Consider the following 20,269-nt stretch of genomic DNA (forward strand, 5'->3'; position numbering starts at 1 on the left):
AGAGACACTTGTGCTAATTTTGGCCTTGAAGCATTTTGAAGTGTATGTGGGTGGCAGGGCCAAAATTACCGTCTATACCAACCATAATCCACTAACGTTTCTGGCTTCTGTTAAGGCGCCTAACCTGCATTTGGTTCGATGGTCTTTGTACATAATTGTATAATTTGGACATAAAATATATTAAAGGAAAAGAAAATCTGGTAGCGGATGCTTTGTTGTGCACCCCAGTATAAGAATCACACTTCACAGGGTCCTGGTAGGACCCTGTGTTGGGGGGGTGGGGGTGGGGGGGGTGACGACCCTGCCGTCTTAATGTATGGCCACCGGGAGGCGCTGGGTATGCTTCCTGTCATGGGGCTATAAAAGGAGGGAGTTCCTGTCTCCTTAGAGCTACCATGTGTGCCTCACTTTATGTTGCGGCTTTTGAGCCGGATCTTAACCCTACAAAAACACAATAAATCAATAACACGAACAACACTGTTAAACAAACACAATAAATCAATAACACGAACAACACTGTTAAACAAACACAATAAATCAATAACACGAACAACACTGCTAAACTAATGTGAACCATAATAACATATAAACCTCAAAACCCTCAACTAAACTGACTAAACCAATTGAACTACAAAAACACAATAAATCAATAACACTAACAACACTGTTAAACAAACACAATAAATCAATAACACAAACAACACTGTTAAACTAATGTGAACCATAATAACATATAAACCTCAAAACCCTCAACTAAACTGACTAAACCAATTGAACTACAAAAACACAATAAATCAATAACACTAACAACACTGTTAAACAAACACAATAAATCAATAACACAAACAACACTGTTAAACTAACGTGAACCACAGTAACAGCTGATAAAACTCTGAAACCCTGAACTCCAATGGTGCTTTGCAGCACAATGTCCAATGTTTACTGGTTAGCTAAAATGGATAATTTCTCTAAATATTAGTCCTCTCAGCTTTCTGTTTTCACAGCGTTCATCAATATATTAATATAATATTATTCGGTGTGAGAGGCAGAATTCTAAGTGGGGCCAAAGTGCGACTTTAAAAAAGAGAAATCTACTTATCAATGTTTATAAATCCTGCAAAACATATAGTTTATGAATGCTCAGAGCCATTACCTCGTTTGTATGAATAACTTCCACTACTGTTTTTCATAACTTCATGCTGTAACTAAACTCCCTAATGGCTCTGTAGTCATTGCAGCTCTGCACATCACACCTTGTTTTTAAAAATATGAAACACTACACTTCTCCACTCCTCAGGCATCCTCACACTTTGCAAATTTGATTAAATAAATTGGTTATAAACTCAACTACCATCTGTCTTAAACATTTCCATGCCTCCACTGGAATGCCATCTGGACCAACTGCCTTTCCACTCATCCTTTTCATAGCTTAACTCCCTTTACCTTACTAATCCTGAGTACTTCCTGATCTACTCTGTCCACATCATCCAGCCTTCTCTCTCATTTTTCTCATTCATCAGCTCCTCAAAATAATCACCTTCTCAACACACTCTCCTCCCTTATCAGCATATTATCATTTGCATCCTTTATCACCCAAGCCTGTTGTACATCCTTTCCAGCTTGGTCTGTCTGTCTGTCTAATTGGTTGAAGATCTTTATCCTTCTTTAGTGTTTAACTCCTTGTACAGCTCACTATAGGCCTTTTCAATAACATTTGCCACTTCTCTTTTCATCTTACGCATAACTCCTTGTACTGCTATCTTACTTTCATCATCTTTACAACTATCCCAATTCATTTTTGCCAACTTCTTCCTCCTTATACTTTCCTGAACATCTTCATTCCACCACCAAGTCTCTTTGTCATCCTTCCTCTGTCCAGATGTCACACCCAGTACCTTTCTAGCTGTGTGTTTGCAATTAAGGACACAGAATTCATCCCCCCCCCCGTCAGTTCTAGTGAATCTTTACACATCAACCCGAGAAGAAGAAGCGTGAACAGGATGTTTACACTGAATAAAATTCAACATTTACCACAATTTTCAGCTCGAAGCTGCCGAATTTCCCTTGCCTTCTCTTCAAGGTTGTCAGCTAGAATTTCGTTCTCACTCAGAATTCTGCCAAACAACAAGAAAATGTCATTTGTAAAAAAACGACAAAAATATCACACATTGTGGCATATTGGAATCAGTATGATGAGAAACTCATACTGCTACTGAAGACCTTATTTTCCTTTTTTGTACTGTGAGGGGGGAAATGGTGTTGACATCAAAATTCTATACTACAAAATATGTAATTGCATTTGAGAAAAAAACAGGTTTATGGCCCAATTTAATGATCACTGACAATACACTAATCACAAAGCACAGTCTGCAAATAATACTTTTTATAGCTATAATTTGACAATATAATGACTTTTTCCTACTTTTTTGTAAATTGCAACTTTATTCCCGTAACAGTTCAACTTCTTTTCTCTTTTTATTTTGTCAATAGTTATTCTAAATCTCCTGTAAGGGTGATAAAGCCAAATAACCTGTTGTACTTCTGCTCCCACGACTGCTCACACCTCTTCATCTGTACCTGGCTGAAGCTCAGCTCCCACTGCAAACTGTTCACCTCCTGAAGAGGAATGTTCACATCAAAACAACAATAAATAAGAAAAGATACGAGATAAGAATACATAAGATGGCAACATACAACTACATAAAGATACAGATGAGGACAAAATTATTAGCACCCCCCCCACAGAGCAAGGACTTTTCAACACAGCATTTTTAAACATTCTAGTTTTGCTTATATTATTTTACTTTGCACACACACAAAATTATTTCACAAAAACCAAAAACTACCAGGGTCAACGTTATTAACCATACAGATCCTAATAATCAATTGTATGTCCTTTTTGCTGGATAACAGCCTGCAGTCATTTGTTGGAGTTTTCAACAAGTCTTAAATATGTCTCTTGAGGAATCTCAGGCCAGTCTTCTTTGGCAAATCTCTCAAGCTACTCCAGATTTGATGGTCTTCTGGCATGGACCTTGGTCTTCATTTCACCCCACAAATTTCTATGGGAATCAAGTCAGGGTTTTATGCGCACCAGTCAATAACTTTCACGTTGGTCTTCTTGAGGTAATTCGTCACCAGGAGTGACATGTCTTCTGGGTCATTGTTTGATGACAAAATGATGACCCAGGCCCAGTTTTGCTACTGACTGCCTGAGGTTTTCCATCAAAATCTTCACATATCCTCTTTTTTCACAGTTCTTTCCACCTTCAGGAGACTCCCAGGCACACTACAACATCCCCACAGCATAACATACCTACCACCATGTTTCACTGTGGGGACACCATTCTTTGGATTATATGTCTCTGCCTCCTTTCTGCAAACATAAGGGCCCCTTCCCACATAACGTGAAGGTGAGCGACATGCCGACACACCCACCTGTCCGGTGCAAATCACAGCTGGAGAACACATATCTGCCATCAACTGTCTCCACTCCACAGGAATGTACATGTGTGGCCGGGCTCTCATGACATGCTATTTATTGTTAAATTAATATTATTTATTGTCCTTGGTTTTAATTTAAGACATTGTGTTCATCCCTGTCAGTGTGACACTGGAAGGGATGGATTTTTCTTGGTCTGCAACTTCACAGTCCATTCCTATGCAGGGCTCTAGTGATTGTCTTCTTTGAGACTGCAACTCTTCACTTGGCTAAGTTGTTCACTAGTGTCTTGGCAGTTGTTCTGGGCTCATTAAGCACATCTCTCACGAGTTTTCTTTCCAGAACCTTTGAAATCATCACAAAGACAAGATATTTAATGTTCAAACTGATAAACTTTATTGTTTTTGTGCAAATATTTGCTCATTTTGAAATGGATGCCTGCAACACATTTCAAAAAAGGTGGGACATTGGAATGTTTACCACTGAGTTACATCACATTTTCTTCTAACAACACTCAATAAGGGTTTGGGAACTGAGGACACTAATTGTTGAAGCTTTGTAGGTGGAATGCTTTTCCATTCTTGCTTGATGTATGACTTCAGTTGTTCAACAGTCCAGGGTCTCCGCTGTCATATTTTGCGCTTCATAATGCGCCACACAATGGACGACAGGTCTGGACTGCAGGCAGGCCAGTCTAGTACCAACACTCTTTTACTACAAAGCCATGCTGTTGTAACACGTGCAGAATGTGGCTTGGCATTGTCTTGCTGAAATAAGCAGGGACGTCCCTGAAAAAGACATTGCTTGGATGGCAGCATGTGTTGCTCCAAAACCTGGATGTACCTTTCAGCATTGATGGTGCCATCACAGATGTGTAAGTTGTCCATGTCATGGGCACTAACACCCCCCCATACCATCACAGGTGTTGGCTTTTGAACTTTGCGCTGGTAACAATCTGGATAGTCTTGATGTTTTGATGCTATGGATTGGTCTGTCTTCCCATCTGAGGACACAGCATCCATGATTTCCAAAAACAATTTGAAATGTGGACTCATCAGACCACAGCACACTTTTCCACTTTGCATCTGTCCATTTCTAATGAGCTCGGGTCCAGAGAAGGTGTCGGTGTTTCTGGATGTTGATGTATGGCTTTCACTCTGCATGATAGAGTTTTAACTTGCACTTGTAGATGTAGTGACGAACTGTGTTAACTGACAATGGTTTTTTGAAGTGTTCCTGAGCCCACACGGTAAAATCATTTACACAATGATGTCAGTTTTTAATGGCATGCCACCTTCAATTTTGGTTTTCAGCCTTGCCACTTACGTGTAGAAAGTTCTCCAAATTCTTTGAATCTTCTGATCATATTATGAACTGTAGATGATGGAATCCCTAAATTTCTTGCAATTGAACATTGAGAAACATTGTTCTTAAACTGTTGGACTATTTTTTTCATGCAGTTGTTCACAATGTGGTGATCCTCGCCCCATCTTTGCTTGTGAATGGCTGAGACTTTTGGGATGCTCCTTTTATACCTAATCATGACACTCACAATTAGTGTCCTCAGTTCCCAAACGCTTATTGAATGTTGTTAGAAGGAAAGGCAATGTAACAGTGGTAAACATACCACTGTCCCAGCTTTTTTGAAATGTGTTGCAGGCATCAATTTCAAAATGAGGAAATAGATGCAGAAAAACAATAAAGCTTATCAGTTTGAACATTAAATATTTTGTCTTTGTGGTGTATTCAACTGAATATATGTTGAAGAGGATTTGCAAATCATTGTATTCTGTTTTTATTTACATTCCACACAACGTCCCAACTTCACTGGAATTGGGTTTGTAGGTCAAAATTGACTAATGGCTCATGGACTAACTGGGATCTAGTCCTATTTTTCCATTTCCCTGTGACCTTTTGGGGTTCCTCCCTGCTCATGCTTTGCACCTCACAAAGATTTTCTTTTCACCACTGAACTTCATACATATTATCTTTGTTCATTAACTTTTCCAAAGAATCTTTCCACCTTCTCAGACTCTGCTCTTCATTTGGCACAGCATTCACTTCTCAGTACCTTCACTTGTTGTCCTTCCCAGCAGTGTCTCAGTCATACGTGCTTCTTTTTTTTTTTCCCCAAAGTCTATTATTCAGCATGTTTTGACCTGATGGGACACTCAGCACATCTCTCCATGTCCCTCAATGTCTCAGCTACTGTATCCTGATATCACAGTACCTATTTCTGGACCACTTTCTCCACTTTGCTTCTGAATGATGCATAATGATGCATGGATGCTTCAGTTTCTGCCAATGAATATTGGGCTGTAACTTTGTTCTTTTATCACCACTCAAATTATTGCTGATTATTGCTTGATGACTGACTCTCTGGGAAAAAAGCTTGCAGTCTGTCACTTCGCTTTGGCTGAATCTTCTTACTTGCACAAGCTAGTTGACTTGTGTACTTTGTCAAACAAGAAATACCAGCACTCAAATGACATTCAGCTTGACACCAGTTTATTAAGGCACCTGCACACCTGGATTTCAGCCGTAAGCCATCTTCACAAAGCAACAAACTCAGGTAGCCCCATACGTAGACACGTAAACATCACAAGAGAGGAGCAAAAATGAGTGACATCAGTAGCACGGCATAAATTATCCAAAACATACAGCACAACAAAAAAACAATGTGTTAAAGTGATCAATCAAAAACTGTTTGCTAGTGTCCGTGCACTGTAAGGCAACCAGTTCATTATCTCTATGGCTGTGTCCCAATTCAAGGTCTGCCCCTTCTAAGCCCTGTATCCCATGAAACTCTTCAGGCTTCAGCCCTTCAGACACAGCTGAGGCTGACTGAACAGCCCCCCCTAAAAATCGGCTCCCCTGCCTTCACTGCACATGCATCATTTCAGAGCATGACCAGCAATTCATAGATTATCGCCTCGTTTTTGCTTAAAACTACACTCCAGTCATCTTTCTCAGCGACAGATATCTGAACCTTTTGTACAACAATCATTTCCACATAAATTCAGCATTATTTCTTTAGAAAAGACGGGGGAGCGATCTGAGCGCCACAGCAGCATGTCTGAGTCTGACTCTCTGAATTTGACTCTCTACACCCAAAACGATCAAAGGGAATAATGTGATTAATAATCATCAGATGACAAAGTAAAACCTCTTAAATCATTCTGAAGTAAGTTTTAAGCAGAAACGAGGCCATTTTAAGCAGAAATGAGATGATAATCGGTGAATCGCTGCTGATGCTCCGAAATGACGTAGGCGCAGCGGCTGTTGTGTGTTGGGGGGGGCGTGGCTGGATGTTTTGGTGTTCTTTTCTTTTCTTTGCTCTCCAGGTGGCATGAGGGCTGATTTGTCTGTGAAGAAGGTGCTGGCTGAAGAGTCTTCACCCTCATCAACATCATGGAAAGCACCTGTGCTTGGTGCTCACGTGCAACCTGGACGACTTGCAGCTGAAGCAGATAATTGGATGGCGTTCTGCATTTAAGTCATGTGTGATTCAAGCAGAACTGCCGGGAACTCGACCTTGTGACGTTCGTTTGTGAGACGCTGAGGACCGCGCCTGGGTTTGACATATCGAGCCCGTGAAGCAGGGAGGCGTGAGGACACATGCTGTCAGCACACACGAAAGGTAATTAAGTGTTTAAGTACTTGTTGATAGTAACTTGGTGTTTTGTTACACAGTGTACTGGAATTGTAAAGAGAATTGCGTAGTTTGCTTCTCACTGCTGTGGCGTGAAGGATAAGTGATCCTCCACTTGTTGTGAGAGGCTGCTCATTTGCATAAAGTAAAAAAAGGACACTGACCTGAGTGTGTTGCTGGCAGCGTGTGTTTATTGGAAGATATAGTTGTATCTGTTGATTTACCTCACCGTCTCTTTGCTTCACAGAGAATCAGTTGGTCGTGTCCACCTGGGGGGTGTTTGGCGGTGGTAGGAAGTCCAGGAGCGCCGGCTTTAATCCTTGCGGGCGCTGGAGAGCGAGCCACGAATCACTCCACCAGAGGGACGTTGTTTTTTTTATGTTTTTACACTTTTAAACACAGGTGTATAATAAATAGTTTTTGTTTGGAACCGCTTTCTGGTTATTTTTAGCGCTGGGTCCTGTCTGACGCAGGTTCGCTCCTCAATCCGCGTCGACACATAACAGTAGTTCCCGGCCATAATGGACCCAGCGGCAGAAGCGGTTCCTTTTGTCGAAAAAGTTCAGGAACACTTGGAGAACATACGGGAGCAATTACAGCATCTCGCGAACCAAATTAAACAAACAGATGCCCGTGTTACGGAGCTGGCAGCGCAAGCTGTTCTGCTTCCTGCTGCTCCAGCTGCGGCACTATCGATATCGGTGCCGATAACTCCGTCACCCACAGGTTGGAATGCCGCAGTTTTACGAGGCGTATTTGTGGACGGGTTAAATGAGTCATTAAAAGACGAGCTGGTGGTCCGTGATGAGCCAAACGATTTAGACGAGCTAATATCGTTGGTGATTCGTCTAGATGATCGGATGAAGGAGCGTGGACGCGAGAGAGGACGCCCATTAGAGCGGTTTTTTTTTGTCTCGGGGCTTTCCCCGACACAAAGCTGGGCCGCCTCTTCTTCGCCCCACTGCGGCTCCTCCGACGGGATCTCCGGCTCCTCCTATTGACGAGCCCATGCAGCTCGGACGAGTCGAGATTCCTGTATTGCCCCCACACGTAAGCGTCAAGAGAAATAACGGTGACGTAACTCCAAGTGTTCTGGGACAGGCAAAAGAACCCACATAAATAAATAAATAAATAAATAAAAATAAAAAATAATTTCTAGCACACGTAAATGTTTGGTTTCTTTAATCAGGGGTTATACTTGTTTGGGGAGGTAGGGGCGTATCTGGTGGAGTGATAGGCGGTTAGAAGCCCGCCTGGGCTCACTTACCTGTCAATTGTGTATGTGTTTTTAGATATTTTCTGTTTGGGTTGTTGGGTCGTTTTGTTTTGTTGTTTTTATTTCTCTACATTCCTAACCCCAACCTCACTTGCCCTTAGACTGCTTGTCTTGTGGGTTGTGGGGTGGTGCAGGTTGGTCACGCTGAGCATTCTCAGAAGACCTCTGCACCTAGGGGGGGGTGTTAGAGGCGTTCTTTTTGGTTTGGTTAGGGCCCGGTTCCACTCCAGCCTTGGTGAGCCTTTGGACCGATTGTCATGGGTGTTGCCGGGGTGTGGTGCAGCGGAGACATGCCTCAGTCGGAGGGGTGGGCCGCTCTGTTGCTGTTTGCCATTTCGGTAGTTCCACCCCTCCCGAGTGGCTGGGGTATGGTCGAGTTGGGGCACCGGACGTATTTCCGGTTCTCCGCTGCGCTTTGGGGTTGGAGCTGGGTTAGTTTTTACCTGTTCCCTTCTCCGGCTTACTATTTTGAGCCGTTTGCCAAAATAGAGCCGCCAAAGGGCTCTGGGAGGGACCTGGGGTCTTTCGGGGTGCCGGGGAGGGCAACGGGGTTTATGGTCGTTTTATATCCCCCCGGGGTTGTTTTTGGTTGTCCTCCGGGGGTTGGTTTTTGGTTTTATTTTGTTTCCTTCCGGGTTCCGCCTCCAGGGTTGATGGGACGGTCCTCTGGGGGGGGAATTGGCTTGGGACCGACCGGCCAAGTGTGACCGGATCTGGGGTTCCGGGGTTGTGGGGAGGGTGCCTCCTGGGGTTGATGATACGGTCCCCTGGGGGGCACCGTTTCACTCCATGTATACCTGGGGACCTTTGTGGGATCACGGTTTTGGCTGTTCCTCCTGGAACTGGCAATGAAGGCCTTCTGAGGGGGGGTTGGACTCTGCAGGTCATTCTGGGGGGGTTGTTTATTTTTCTTTTATGCATCTACGTTTGTACTGTGTTGTGGGACTGTGTTGGGTTTTTGTGTTTTGGAGTTTTTCTTTTCCTCCCGGGGTTTGATGGGACGGTCCCCTGGGGAGGTTTTGGGTGGGTTTTATGTTTTTTTTTGTGAGAGTGGACTTGTTCTGGGGAATGTTTTGGGCTTTTGTTGATTCCAGCCGGCCTTCCAGCTGCGGTGCCTGTCTTGCCGTCTGCTTCCTGACGTGGACCCCGGAGGGAGGGGCTGTTCTCGGGTCTGGTCTGTTCGGTCGCCGGGAGGCTTCCCGTTGATGGGGGGGGGTACTGTTGTGTGTTGGGGGGGGCGTGGCTGGATGTTTTGGTGTTCTTTTCTTTTCTTTGCTCTCCAGGTGGCATGAGGGCTGATTTGTCTGTGAAGAAGGTGCTGGCTGAAGAGTCTTCACCCTCATCAACATCATGGAAAGCACCTGTGCTTGGTGCTCACGTGCAACCTGGACGACTTGCAGCTGAAGCAGATAATTGGATGGCGTTCTGCATTTAAGTCATGTGTGATTCAAGAAGAACTGCCGGGAACTCGACCTTGTGACGTTCGTTTGTGAGACGCTGAGGACCGCGCCTGGGTTTGACACATCGAGCCCGTGAAGCGGGGAGGGGTGAGGACACATGCTGTCAGCACACACGAAAGGTAATTAAGTGTTTAAGTACTTGTTGATAGTAACTTGGTGTTTTGTTACACAGTGTACTGGAATTGTAAAGAGAATTGCGTAGTTTGCTTCTCACTGCTGTGGCGTGAAGGATAAGTGATCCTCCACTTGTTGTGAGAGGCTGCTCATTTGCATAAAGTAAAAAAAGGACACTGACCTGAGTGTGTTGCTGGCAGCGTGTGTTTATTGGAAGATATAGTTGTATCTGTTGATTTACCTCACCGTCTCTTTGCTTCACAGAGAATCAGTTTGTCGTGTCCACCTGGGGGGTGTTTGGCGGTGGTAGGAAGTCCAGGAGCGCCGGCTTTAATCCTTGCGGGCGCTGGAGAGCGAGCCGCGGATCACTCCACCAGAGGGACGTTGTTTTTTTATGTTTTTACACTTTTAAACACAGGTGTATAATAAATAGTTTTTGTTTGGAACCGCTTTCTGGTTATTTTTAGCGCTGGGTCCTGTCTGACGCAGGTTCGCTCCTCAATCCGCGTCGGCACATAACAGCGGCAAGTCAGACTCAGACGTGCTGCTGTCGTACTGTGATCACTCCTCCGCCTTTAATTATGGAACAATGCTGAATTAATGTGGAAATGGTCACTGCACAAAAGCTTCAATTATCTGTTGCTGAGATAGATGATGAGTGGAGTGCAGTTTTAAGCAGAAACGAGGCGATGAACGGTGAATTGCTGCTGACGCTCAGCAATGACACATGAGCAGTGAAGGCGTGGGGGGCAATTTTTAGAGGGGGCTGTTCGGTCGGTGACGCCGGAACAAACTGCTCTGAAATGAGTGCTAACCGCTGTCGCCTGGCAACCTTGACAGAAGCACGCACCAAGCTAGCAAGGTGTGTGTAACGCGTAGTGTATTTTCACTACATATTCATATTTTACTTATAAAGATTATGTATTTACAATTATACATGTGGAAAAGGGGGTGTTCACAATAATAGTAGCATCTGCTGTTGACGCTACAAATTCAAAACTATTACGTTCAAACTGCTTTTTTTTAGCAATCCTGTGAATCACTAAACTAGTATTTAGTTGTATAACCACAGTTTTTTTTTTTATGATTTCTTCACATCTGCGAGGCATGGAGTCAACCAACTTGTGGCACCTTTCAGCTGTTATTCCACTCCAAGATTCTTTAACAACATTCCACAATTCATTCACATTTCTTGGTTTTGCTTCAGAAACAGCTTTTCTGATGTCACCCCACAAGTTCTTAATTGGATTTAGGTCTGGGGATTGGGCAGGCCACTCCAAAACATTAATTTTGTTCATTTGGAACCAAGATTCTGCTCGTTTACTAGTGTGCTTGGGGTCATTGTCTTGTTGAAACACCCATTTCAAGGGCATGTCCTCTTCAGCATAAGGCAACATGACCTCTTCAAGTATTTTGACATATCCAAACTGATCCATGATACCTGGTATGCGATATATAGGCCCAACACCATAGTAGGAGAAACATGCCCATATCATGATGCTTGCACCACCATGCTTCACTGTCTTCACTGTGAACTGTGGCTTGAATTCAGAGTTTGGGGGTCGTCTCTCAAACTGTCTGCAGTAAAGTTTTCCCTTCCCATCAACTTTTTAATCAAACTACGCTGTTCTTCTGAACAATGTCTTGAACGTCCCATTTTCCTCAGGCTTTCAAAGAGAAAAGCATGTTCAACAGGTGCTGGCTTCATCCTTACATAGGGGATACCTGATTCACAACTGTTTGTTCCACAAACTCACTGACAGAATGCCACACTGCTATTATTGTGAACACCCCCTTTTCTATTTTTCTTTACTAATAGCCCGATTTCATAGCCTTAACAGTGTGCATATCATGAATGCTTGGTCTTGTTGGATTTGTGAGAATCTACTGAATCTACTGCTACCTTGTTTCCCATATAACAATAAGAAATATACTCAAAACCTGGATTAATCTTTTTAGTCACATAGCACTGCTATTATTCTGAACACTACTGTATATGAGACCCAACCTTTTGCAATAATATAGCTTGTTGTGTATAGTCCAGTCAAGGTATTTGAGTTAAGGCTCCAACTCACTGCAAATTACAAAAAAAAAAAAAAAAAATGCTTCATGTGGGATTCTTCTCCTTTGATATACTCCAGGAATAACATATTAAAACTAGAGAATAGAAGGGGTGGAATGGCCCAACGTATGCTAATTTATGTTAAGTAGGTATGAACATCAAAGGAACCAGTTGTGTTGTGTTCTGTATTGTAAACTTTTTTGGTAGAATGGCCTAGCAGAGGGTCACCCCTTTGAGTCTGGTCTGCTTGAGGTTTCTTCCTCAAATGATCAGAGGGAGTTTTTCCTTTTCACTGTTGCCTGTGTGCTTGCTCTAGGGGTTGGTAAGGTTAGACCTTACTTGTGTGAAGCACCTTGAGGCAGCTTTGTTGTGATTTGGCGCTATATACAAATTGTAAATTGAAATAAACTGAATTGAATTACACTCAACAAAAAATATAAACGCAACACTTTTGGTGGCCTTTTATTGTGGACAGTCTAAGGCACACCTGTGCACTAATCAATCAATCAATCAATTTTATTTATATAGCGCCAAATCACAACAGTTGCCCCAAGGCGCTTTATATTGTAAGGCAAGGTCATACAATAATTATGTAAAACCCCAACGGTCAAAACGACCCCCTGTGAGCAAGCACTTGGCTACAGTGGGAAGGAAAAACTCCCTTTTAACAGGAAGAAACCTCCAGCAGAACCAGGCTCAGGGAGGGGCAGTCTTCTGCTGGGACTGGTTGGGGCTGAGGGAGAGAACCAGGAAAAAGACATGCTGTGGAGGGGAGCAGAGATCGATCACTAATGATTAAATGCAGAGTGGTGCATACAGAGCAGAAAGAGAAAGAAACAGTGCATCATGGGAACCCCCCAGCAGTCTACGTCTATAGCAGCATAACTAAGGGATGGTTCAGGGTCACCTGATCCAGCCCTAACTATAAGCTTTAGCAAAAAGGAAAGTTTTAAGCCTAAGTAAGAAGAAGAATTTTAAATTCTATTCTAGAATTAACAGGAAGCCAATGAAGAGAGGCCAATATGGGTGAGATATGCTCTCTCCTTCTAGTCCCCGTTAGTACTCTAGCTGCAGCATTTTGAATTAACTGAAGGCTTTTTAGGGAACTTTTAGGACAACCTGATAATAATGAATTACAATAGTCCACCCTAGAGGAAATAAATGCATGAATTAGTTTTTCAGCATCACTCTGAGACAAGACCTTTCTAATTTTAGAGATATTGCGTAAATGCAAAAAAAGCAGTCCTACATATTTGTTTAATATGCACTTTGAATGACATATCCTGATCAAAAATGACTCCAAGATTTCTCACAGTATTACTAGAGGTCAGGGTAATGCCATCCAGAGTAAGGATCTGGTTAGACACCATGTTTCTAAGATTTGTGGGGCCAAGTACAATAACTTCAGTTTTATCTGAGTTTAAAAGCAGGAAATTAGAGGTCATCCATGTCTTTATGTCTGTAAGACAATCCTGCAGTTTAGCTAATTGGTGTGTGTCCTCTGGCTTCATGGATAGATAAAGCTGGGTATCATCTGCGTAACAATGAAAATTTAAGCAATACCGTCTAATAATACTGCCTAAGGGAAGCATGTATAAAGTGAATAAAATTGGTCCTAGCACAGAACCTTGTGGAACTCCATAATTAACTTTAGTCTGTGAAGAAGATTCCCCATTTACATTAACAAATTGTAATCTATTAGACAAATATGATTCAAACCACCGCAGCACAGTGCCTTTAATACCTATGGCATGCTGTAATCTCTGTAATAAAATTCATGGTGTCTAATCAGCACCTTGATATGGCACACCTGTGAGGTGGGATGAATTATCTCAGCAACGGAGAAGTGCTCACTATCACAGATTTAGACTGGTTTGTGAACAATATTTGAGGGAAATGGTGATATTGTGTATGTGGAAAAAGTTTTAGATCTTTGAGTTCATCTCATACAAAATGGGAGCAAAACAAAAAGTGTTGCGTTCATATTTTTGTTGAGTGTATGTTGCTCATTCTGAATTCAGGAAACATGCAGAAATCTTTCTGACTGGCCCAGATACTGAATATGTGTCACATTTCAACCCTGATCAGGGATTTGATGCTATTTTTCACTCTTTCATTTCCATCTGCTCCAGCTTTGATTTATTAGTTATTTTATTTTCATCATGTGTTTATTCTCTGTTCTGTTTTGCTTTGTCACTTTGCTTGTTTGTTACTTTTCATACACCAGCCATTGTTCAGTTCCATTCTAGTTTTATTCTGTCAGTTTCTGTGTTCATTGTTGATCATTAGTTTATCACTTGTTTATTTTGTTCATCTCATTTGTGCTATCAGTTATGCTGTATTTATTGGGTTCTGTTTTCTGTTGATTATTAGTCTTTGTTTGTTTTGTCATCATGTTGTATTGTTCAGTTCTTAGTCAGTTCCAGTTTAGCTTTCCTTAAGTATTTATTTTTCATTTATTCTCAGATCATGTAGTTCTCGTGTAGTTTTTTTTTCTTCTTTTGTACTTATTTTCCTCTTGGTTCGCGCTTTAGTCTCATGTTCATAGGTATACAATAGTCTGTCCTTAGATTCTGTTTTCTCAGTTTGTCCTCATTCCCATTTGCTTGTGTTCACCCCACACACTGCACCTGCCATCGTGTCTTCATGCCTCTCCACCAGCTCCTGTGTCCTCGACTCACACCTTCATTCTGTCTATTTTGCGTTTTCATTCACTCGCGCTCTTTGCACTTGCTCACGCATCTTTGTGTCTTACATCACTTCCCCTTGTGCACTCCCTTCCTCACTATCTTGCACAGTGCTTAATCTTTCTCCACCAGCCACACCCCTTTCTAGATTGTTCCTCACGTGCACCTAGTTAACTCCTGCCATGTTTAAACACCTACCAGCCAAGATGTGTACCAATTTTTGCTCTGTTCTCCTCGACCATGCCTCTTGACTCATCTCTGAACTGTGTTTGCTCATGCCTCCGACCCCTGCTCGTCCATGGTGCATCTCTGCCTAATCCTGACTGTACTCTGCTCCATTGCTTGATTACCTGTGCACCAAACCTAAGCCTGGAATAAAGACCATGATATCTCTTACACCAAAGCCTAGTCTGGGAGTCTGCATTGCGGGTTCAGCACTCCAGGTGCCTGGCAGCCGCCAGCCAAGACAATATGATTGAATTATTGAATCCCACATAAAATATTTTTTTTGCAGTTAGTGGTGGGTCAAGTCTCAATATGACTGGATGAGTAGTTAACTCTCTGAACCGATGATTTATGGGGTGTGTGCACCGGTATTTGCATCAAGGGCAGCATGGTGTGTTAGTGGTTAGCATTGGTCCCTGAGCCTGGTTCTGCTGGAGGTTTCTTCCTGTTAAAAGGGAGTTTTTCCTTCCCACTGTCGCCAAGTGCTTGCTCACAGGGGGTCGTTTTGACCGTTGGGGTTTTTCCGTAATTACTGTATGGCTTTGTCTTACAATATAAAGCACCTTGGGGCAACTGTTTGTTGTGATTTGGCGCTATATAAATAAAATTGATTTGATTGGTGCCTCATAGCAAGAAGGTCGTGGGATCACTTCCCACCCTTTCTGTGTGGAGTTTGCATGTTCTCCCCGTGTCTGCGTGTGTTTCCTCCAGGTGCTCCAGCTTTCTCCCTCATCCAAAGACATACATGTTAGGTGGATTGGTGACTCTGCATTGGCTGTAGGTGTGTGTGTACGGGAATGTGTTTGTCAGTCTATATGTGGCTCTGCAACAGACTGGCATCCTGTCCAGGGTGTACCCCGCCCCATGCCCTATGACTGCTGGGATAGGCTCCAGCCCCCCCTTGACCTTTGATTGCAGTAAGCAGGTATAGAAAATGAACAAATGAATGACCCACTTGCTGTCAGCCTGGTTCGAAGCCAGCTCCATATGAGATAAATGGTTGTGATTGGCCCGGTTTGCCTTCAGCCAAGAAGAAAAATCTATTATTAGGAGCCAGACCCTTTTTTGCAAAGCATGCTTATTTAGGGTATGCTCCTTTCTCTGGAGTTGGTCCCCAGGCACTGGACTGTAACTGCCCACTGCTCCTAGTGGTTGGATTGTGTTTAACTGTAATTAGGATGGGTTAAATGTAGAGGACACATTTCATTGTATGTGCATATGTACAATGTCAATAAAAGCTCTATTCTATTCTAAGTGAAATTATCATGGGGTGTAATTTTGGATGCTAATGGTGTTAGCATTTCTAGCAGCTACTGGTAGCTTCATGATGTGAGGTTGTTAATCCACAATCACTGGGGAAATAAGCGGGTCATAATTTTTAATGCTTACACCAGTGCAAAGCACTATGAGAACCACTGCTCACATCACAAAAATATGATTTAATGCACACCCAAAGCAAGGTTATCCTGTAAGCTGAGCTTTTCTGTGTTTGGGCCTCATTTGTCCTGCCCAGGTCTCACCTACACACCACCTCTTTACCGATATAAGTTGTGGGCTCAGACACATATACACACAAAACACACACCAGACAAGGTGCTTGTTTAACAAAGGATGCCTGAGAAGTGCAGAAGATCTGTAGTAGTTCAGGGTTAAGGGTGATGTGCAGTGAGAAACAGCACAGATACCATGTTTGCTCTGCGACTGATGAGGCAGAAGTATAGCAAAGGCCAGGAGGAGTTGTGTCGTGTATTTGTGGTTTTAGAGAAAGCTTATGACCGGGTGCTAAGAGAAGAGTTGTGGAATTGTATGAAGAAGTCTGAAGTGGCAGAGAAATATGTGAGGGTGGTGCAGGATATGTACAAGGACAGTGTGACAACAGTGAGATGTGCAGTACGAATGACAGATGCTTTCAAGGTGGAAGTGGGATTACATCAAGGATCAGCAATGAGCCCTTTCTTAATTGCAAGGGAAAGACAGGTTGATGGACGTGCTCAGACAGGATTCGCAATGGACTACAATCTTTGCAGATGATACTACGATCTGTAGTGAGAGTAGAGAGCATGTTGAGTCTAGCCTGGAGATGTGGAGTTATGCTCTGGAGAGAAGTAGAATGAAAGTAAGTAGAAGCAAGACTCAGTACATGTGGGTGAATGAAAGGGAGCCCGGTGGAATAGTGCAAGGAATACAGATAGTCAAGGTAGATGAGTTTAAATACGGTGGCATGTAAAAGTCTTGGCACCCCTGATGATTTCCTTGATTTTCCTTTATAAATCATTGGTTGCTGCACGCATTTACAGATCTAACGTGGCAGAACTGTAACAAAAGTCACGTGTAAGAACACATCCAATCGAGTGGCCCGATTTTCACAGACACACGAATACACACGCACAGATCAAAATATGCACACACAGATTGCTATACGCATTTGTGGATCTGTTTACACACACACAGATCAAAATACGTACACACAGATTGCTATACACATTTGTGGATCTGTTTACACACACACACACACACACACACACACACACACACACACACACATCAAAATATGCATTTGCAAATACTTTTGCGCACACACAGACTGCTATACGCATTTGTGGATCTGTTTACACACACAGATCAAAATACGCATTTTCAAATACTTTTGCTACAATAATGGCCCCATACATATCAGAGGGACAGCTAAGTCAGAGAGGCGATACTGAGATGGCTTGGGCAGGTGCAGAAGAGGGACCCAGGGTATATAGGGAAAAGGTTGCTGAGGATGGAGCCACCAGGCAGGAGGAGAAGAGGGAGGCCAAAGAGGAGGCTTATGGATGTGCTGAAGGAGGACATGTAGGTGGTTGGTGTGACATGGAAGATGCAGAGGACAGAATAGAGGCAGGTGATCTGATGACCCCTAACGAGATCAGCTGACAGATGAAGAAGAAAAGAGGTTTTTTTTTGTGTGTGTTTTACACACTCTCCAATTCCACTTAGCTACAATTAACTAAATGCAAAAGATGGTGGATTCTTTAAAATCAAACTCAAAATCAAAAGTCTTCTCTAACCTTTAGTGCACCACTAACTCTTGATCTTGAAAAAAAACTGCGCTTCTGCAGCATGTTTGCTTTAGTGTTTCGTCTGCAAGCCAACAGCTATTAGATCAGGCAGCAACATGCAAACAAACTGCCATAGGTTCAAGTCCTAAGCATCAAGTCCTGAGGCTAAATGAGAAACACTCACCTTCTCCAGAGCTTTGTTCCTTTCCTCACATTTGTGCAGCAGACTTTTAGTGTGGCTCGTGGCTTTGTCTAGAATGGCCTGTGTGAAACACCAGCAGCTTTTAGGAACCAATATAGATGTTAAATGACTTTACAGATTTTTAAACTGATGCTTTTCTTCCCACCCGGCCGTGAAACACTGCCTGGACAAAGGAGAACAATATCTATGAGGCACTCAAAGAAGTACAGTTGTATGTAAAAGTTTGGCCACCCCTGATGATTTCCATGATTTTCCGTTATAAATCACTGGTGTTTTGGCCCAGCAATTTCAGTTAAATATATCATCAGACAAATATATCAGACAAACACAGTGATATTTGAGAAGTGAAATGATATTTTAGGATTTACAGAAAGTGTGCAATACAACACCTGGCAAAAATTATGGAATCACCGGCCTCGGAGGATGTTTATTCAGTTGTTTAATTTTGTAGAAAAAAAGCAGATCACAGACATGACACAAAACTAAAGTCATTTCAAATGGCAACTTTCTGGCTTTAAGAAACACTATAAGAAATCAAGAAAAAAAGATTGTGGCAGTCAGTAACGGTTACTTTTTTAGACCAAGCAGAGGAAAAAAATATGGAATCACTCAATTCTGAGGAAAAAATTATGGAATCACCCTGTAAATTTTCATCCCCAAAACTAACACCTGCATCATATCAGATCTGCTCGTTAGTCTGCATCTAAAAAGGAGTGAACACACCTTGGAGAGCTGTTGCACCAAGTGGACTGACATGAATCATGGCTCCAACACGAGAGATGTCAATTGAAACAAAGGAGAGGATTATCAAACTCTTAAAAGAGGGTAAATCATCGCGCAATGTTGCAAAAGATGTTGGTTGTTCACAGTCAGCTGTGTCTAAACTCTGGACCAAATACAAACAACATGGGAAGGTTGTTAAAGGCAAACATACTGGTAGACCAAGGAAGCCATCAAAGCGTCAAGACAGAAAACTTAAAGCAATATGTCTCAAAAATCGAAAAATGTACAACAAAACAAATGAGGAACGAATGGGAGGAAACTGGAGTCAACGTCTGTGACCGAACTGTAAGAAACCGCCTAAAGGAAATGGGATTTACATACAGAAAAGCTAAACGAAAGGCATCATTAACACCTAAACAGAAAAAAACAAGGTTACAATGGGCTAAGGACAAGCAATCGTGGACTGTGGATGACTGGATGAAAGTCATATTCAGTGATGAATCTCAAATCTGCATTGGGCAAGGTGATGATGCTGGAACTTTTGTTTGGTGCCTTTCCAATGAGATTTATAAAGATGACTGCCTGAAGAGAACATGTAAATTTCCACAGTCATTGATGATATGGGGCTGCATGTCAGGTAAAGGCACTGGGGAGATGGCTGTCATTACATCATCAATAAATGCACAGGTTTATGTTGATACTTTGGACAATTGAAAGGATGTTTGGGGACGAAGTAATCATTTTTCAAGATGATAATGCATCTTGCCATAGAGCAGAAACTGCAAAAACATTCCTTGCAAAAAGACACACAGGGTCAATGTCATGGCATAGGGTCAATGTCAATCAGCAGATCTGATTTGATGCAGGTGTTAATTTGGGGGATGAAAATTTACAGGGTGATTCCATAATTTTTTCCTCAGAATTGAGTGATTCCATATTATATTCCTCTGCTTGGTCTAAAAAAGTAACCGTTACTGACTGCCACAATCTTTTTTTCTTGATTTCTTATAGTGTTTCTTAAAGGCAGAAAGCTGCCATTTGAAATGACTTTAGTTTTGTGTCATGTCTGTGATCTGCTTTTTTTCTACAAAATTAAACAACTGAATGAACATCCTCTGAGGCCGGTGATTCCATAATTTTTGCCAGTGGTTGTAATTCTTTAAACAAAATTAGGCAGGTGCATAAATTTGGGCACCCCAACAGCAAAAAAATACATCAATATTTAGTAGATCCTCCTTTTAATTTAGTTGTACCTTGTGTATAATGACAATAAAAAGCATTCTATTCTATTCTAAATGCTTCCTATAGCTTCCAATGAGAGTCTGGATTCTGGTTGAAGGGATTTTGGACCATCCTTCTTTACAAAGCATCTCAGGTTTGTT

The 20,269-nt window shown here is 42.3% G+C and overlaps 1 protein-coding gene and 1 long non-coding RNA gene across 2 annotated transcripts in view; one reads left to right on the forward strand and one right to left on the reverse strand.

Moving 5' to 3' along the window:
* Positions 1 to 20,269, reverse strand: part of ccdc125 (coiled-coil domain containing 125) — an 83,333-nt gene that overhangs the window by 52,499 nt on the left and 10,565 nt on the right. The window contains exons 4-6 of the mRNA XM_034169747.1: positions 18,147 to 18,224; positions 2,531 to 2,616; positions 2,032 to 2,114 (exon numbers count right to left, since the gene is read on the reverse strand). Coding sequence (XP_034025638.1) covers positions 2,032 to 2,114; positions 2,531 to 2,616; positions 18,147 to 18,224 — 247 coding nt within the window. The remainder of the gene's footprint in view (positions 1 to 2,031; positions 2,115 to 2,530; positions 2,617 to 18,146; positions 18,225 to 20,269) is intronic.
* LOC117510135 lies at positions 1,727 to 15,650 on the forward strand. Its single transcript, XR_004560629.1, has 4 exons — positions 1,727 to 1,891; positions 4,223 to 4,226; positions 5,001 to 5,008; positions 15,639 to 15,650. It is a non-coding gene; the product is annotated as an uncharacterized LOC117510135 (long non-coding RNA).

This window comes from Thalassophryne amazonica, chromosome 5 (genome assembly GCF_902500255.1).
Source record: "Thalassophryne amazonica chromosome 5, fThaAma1.1, whole genome shotgun sequence".
Taxonomy (NCBI): Eukaryota; Metazoa; Chordata; class Actinopteri; order Batrachoidiformes; family Batrachoididae; genus Thalassophryne; species Thalassophryne amazonica.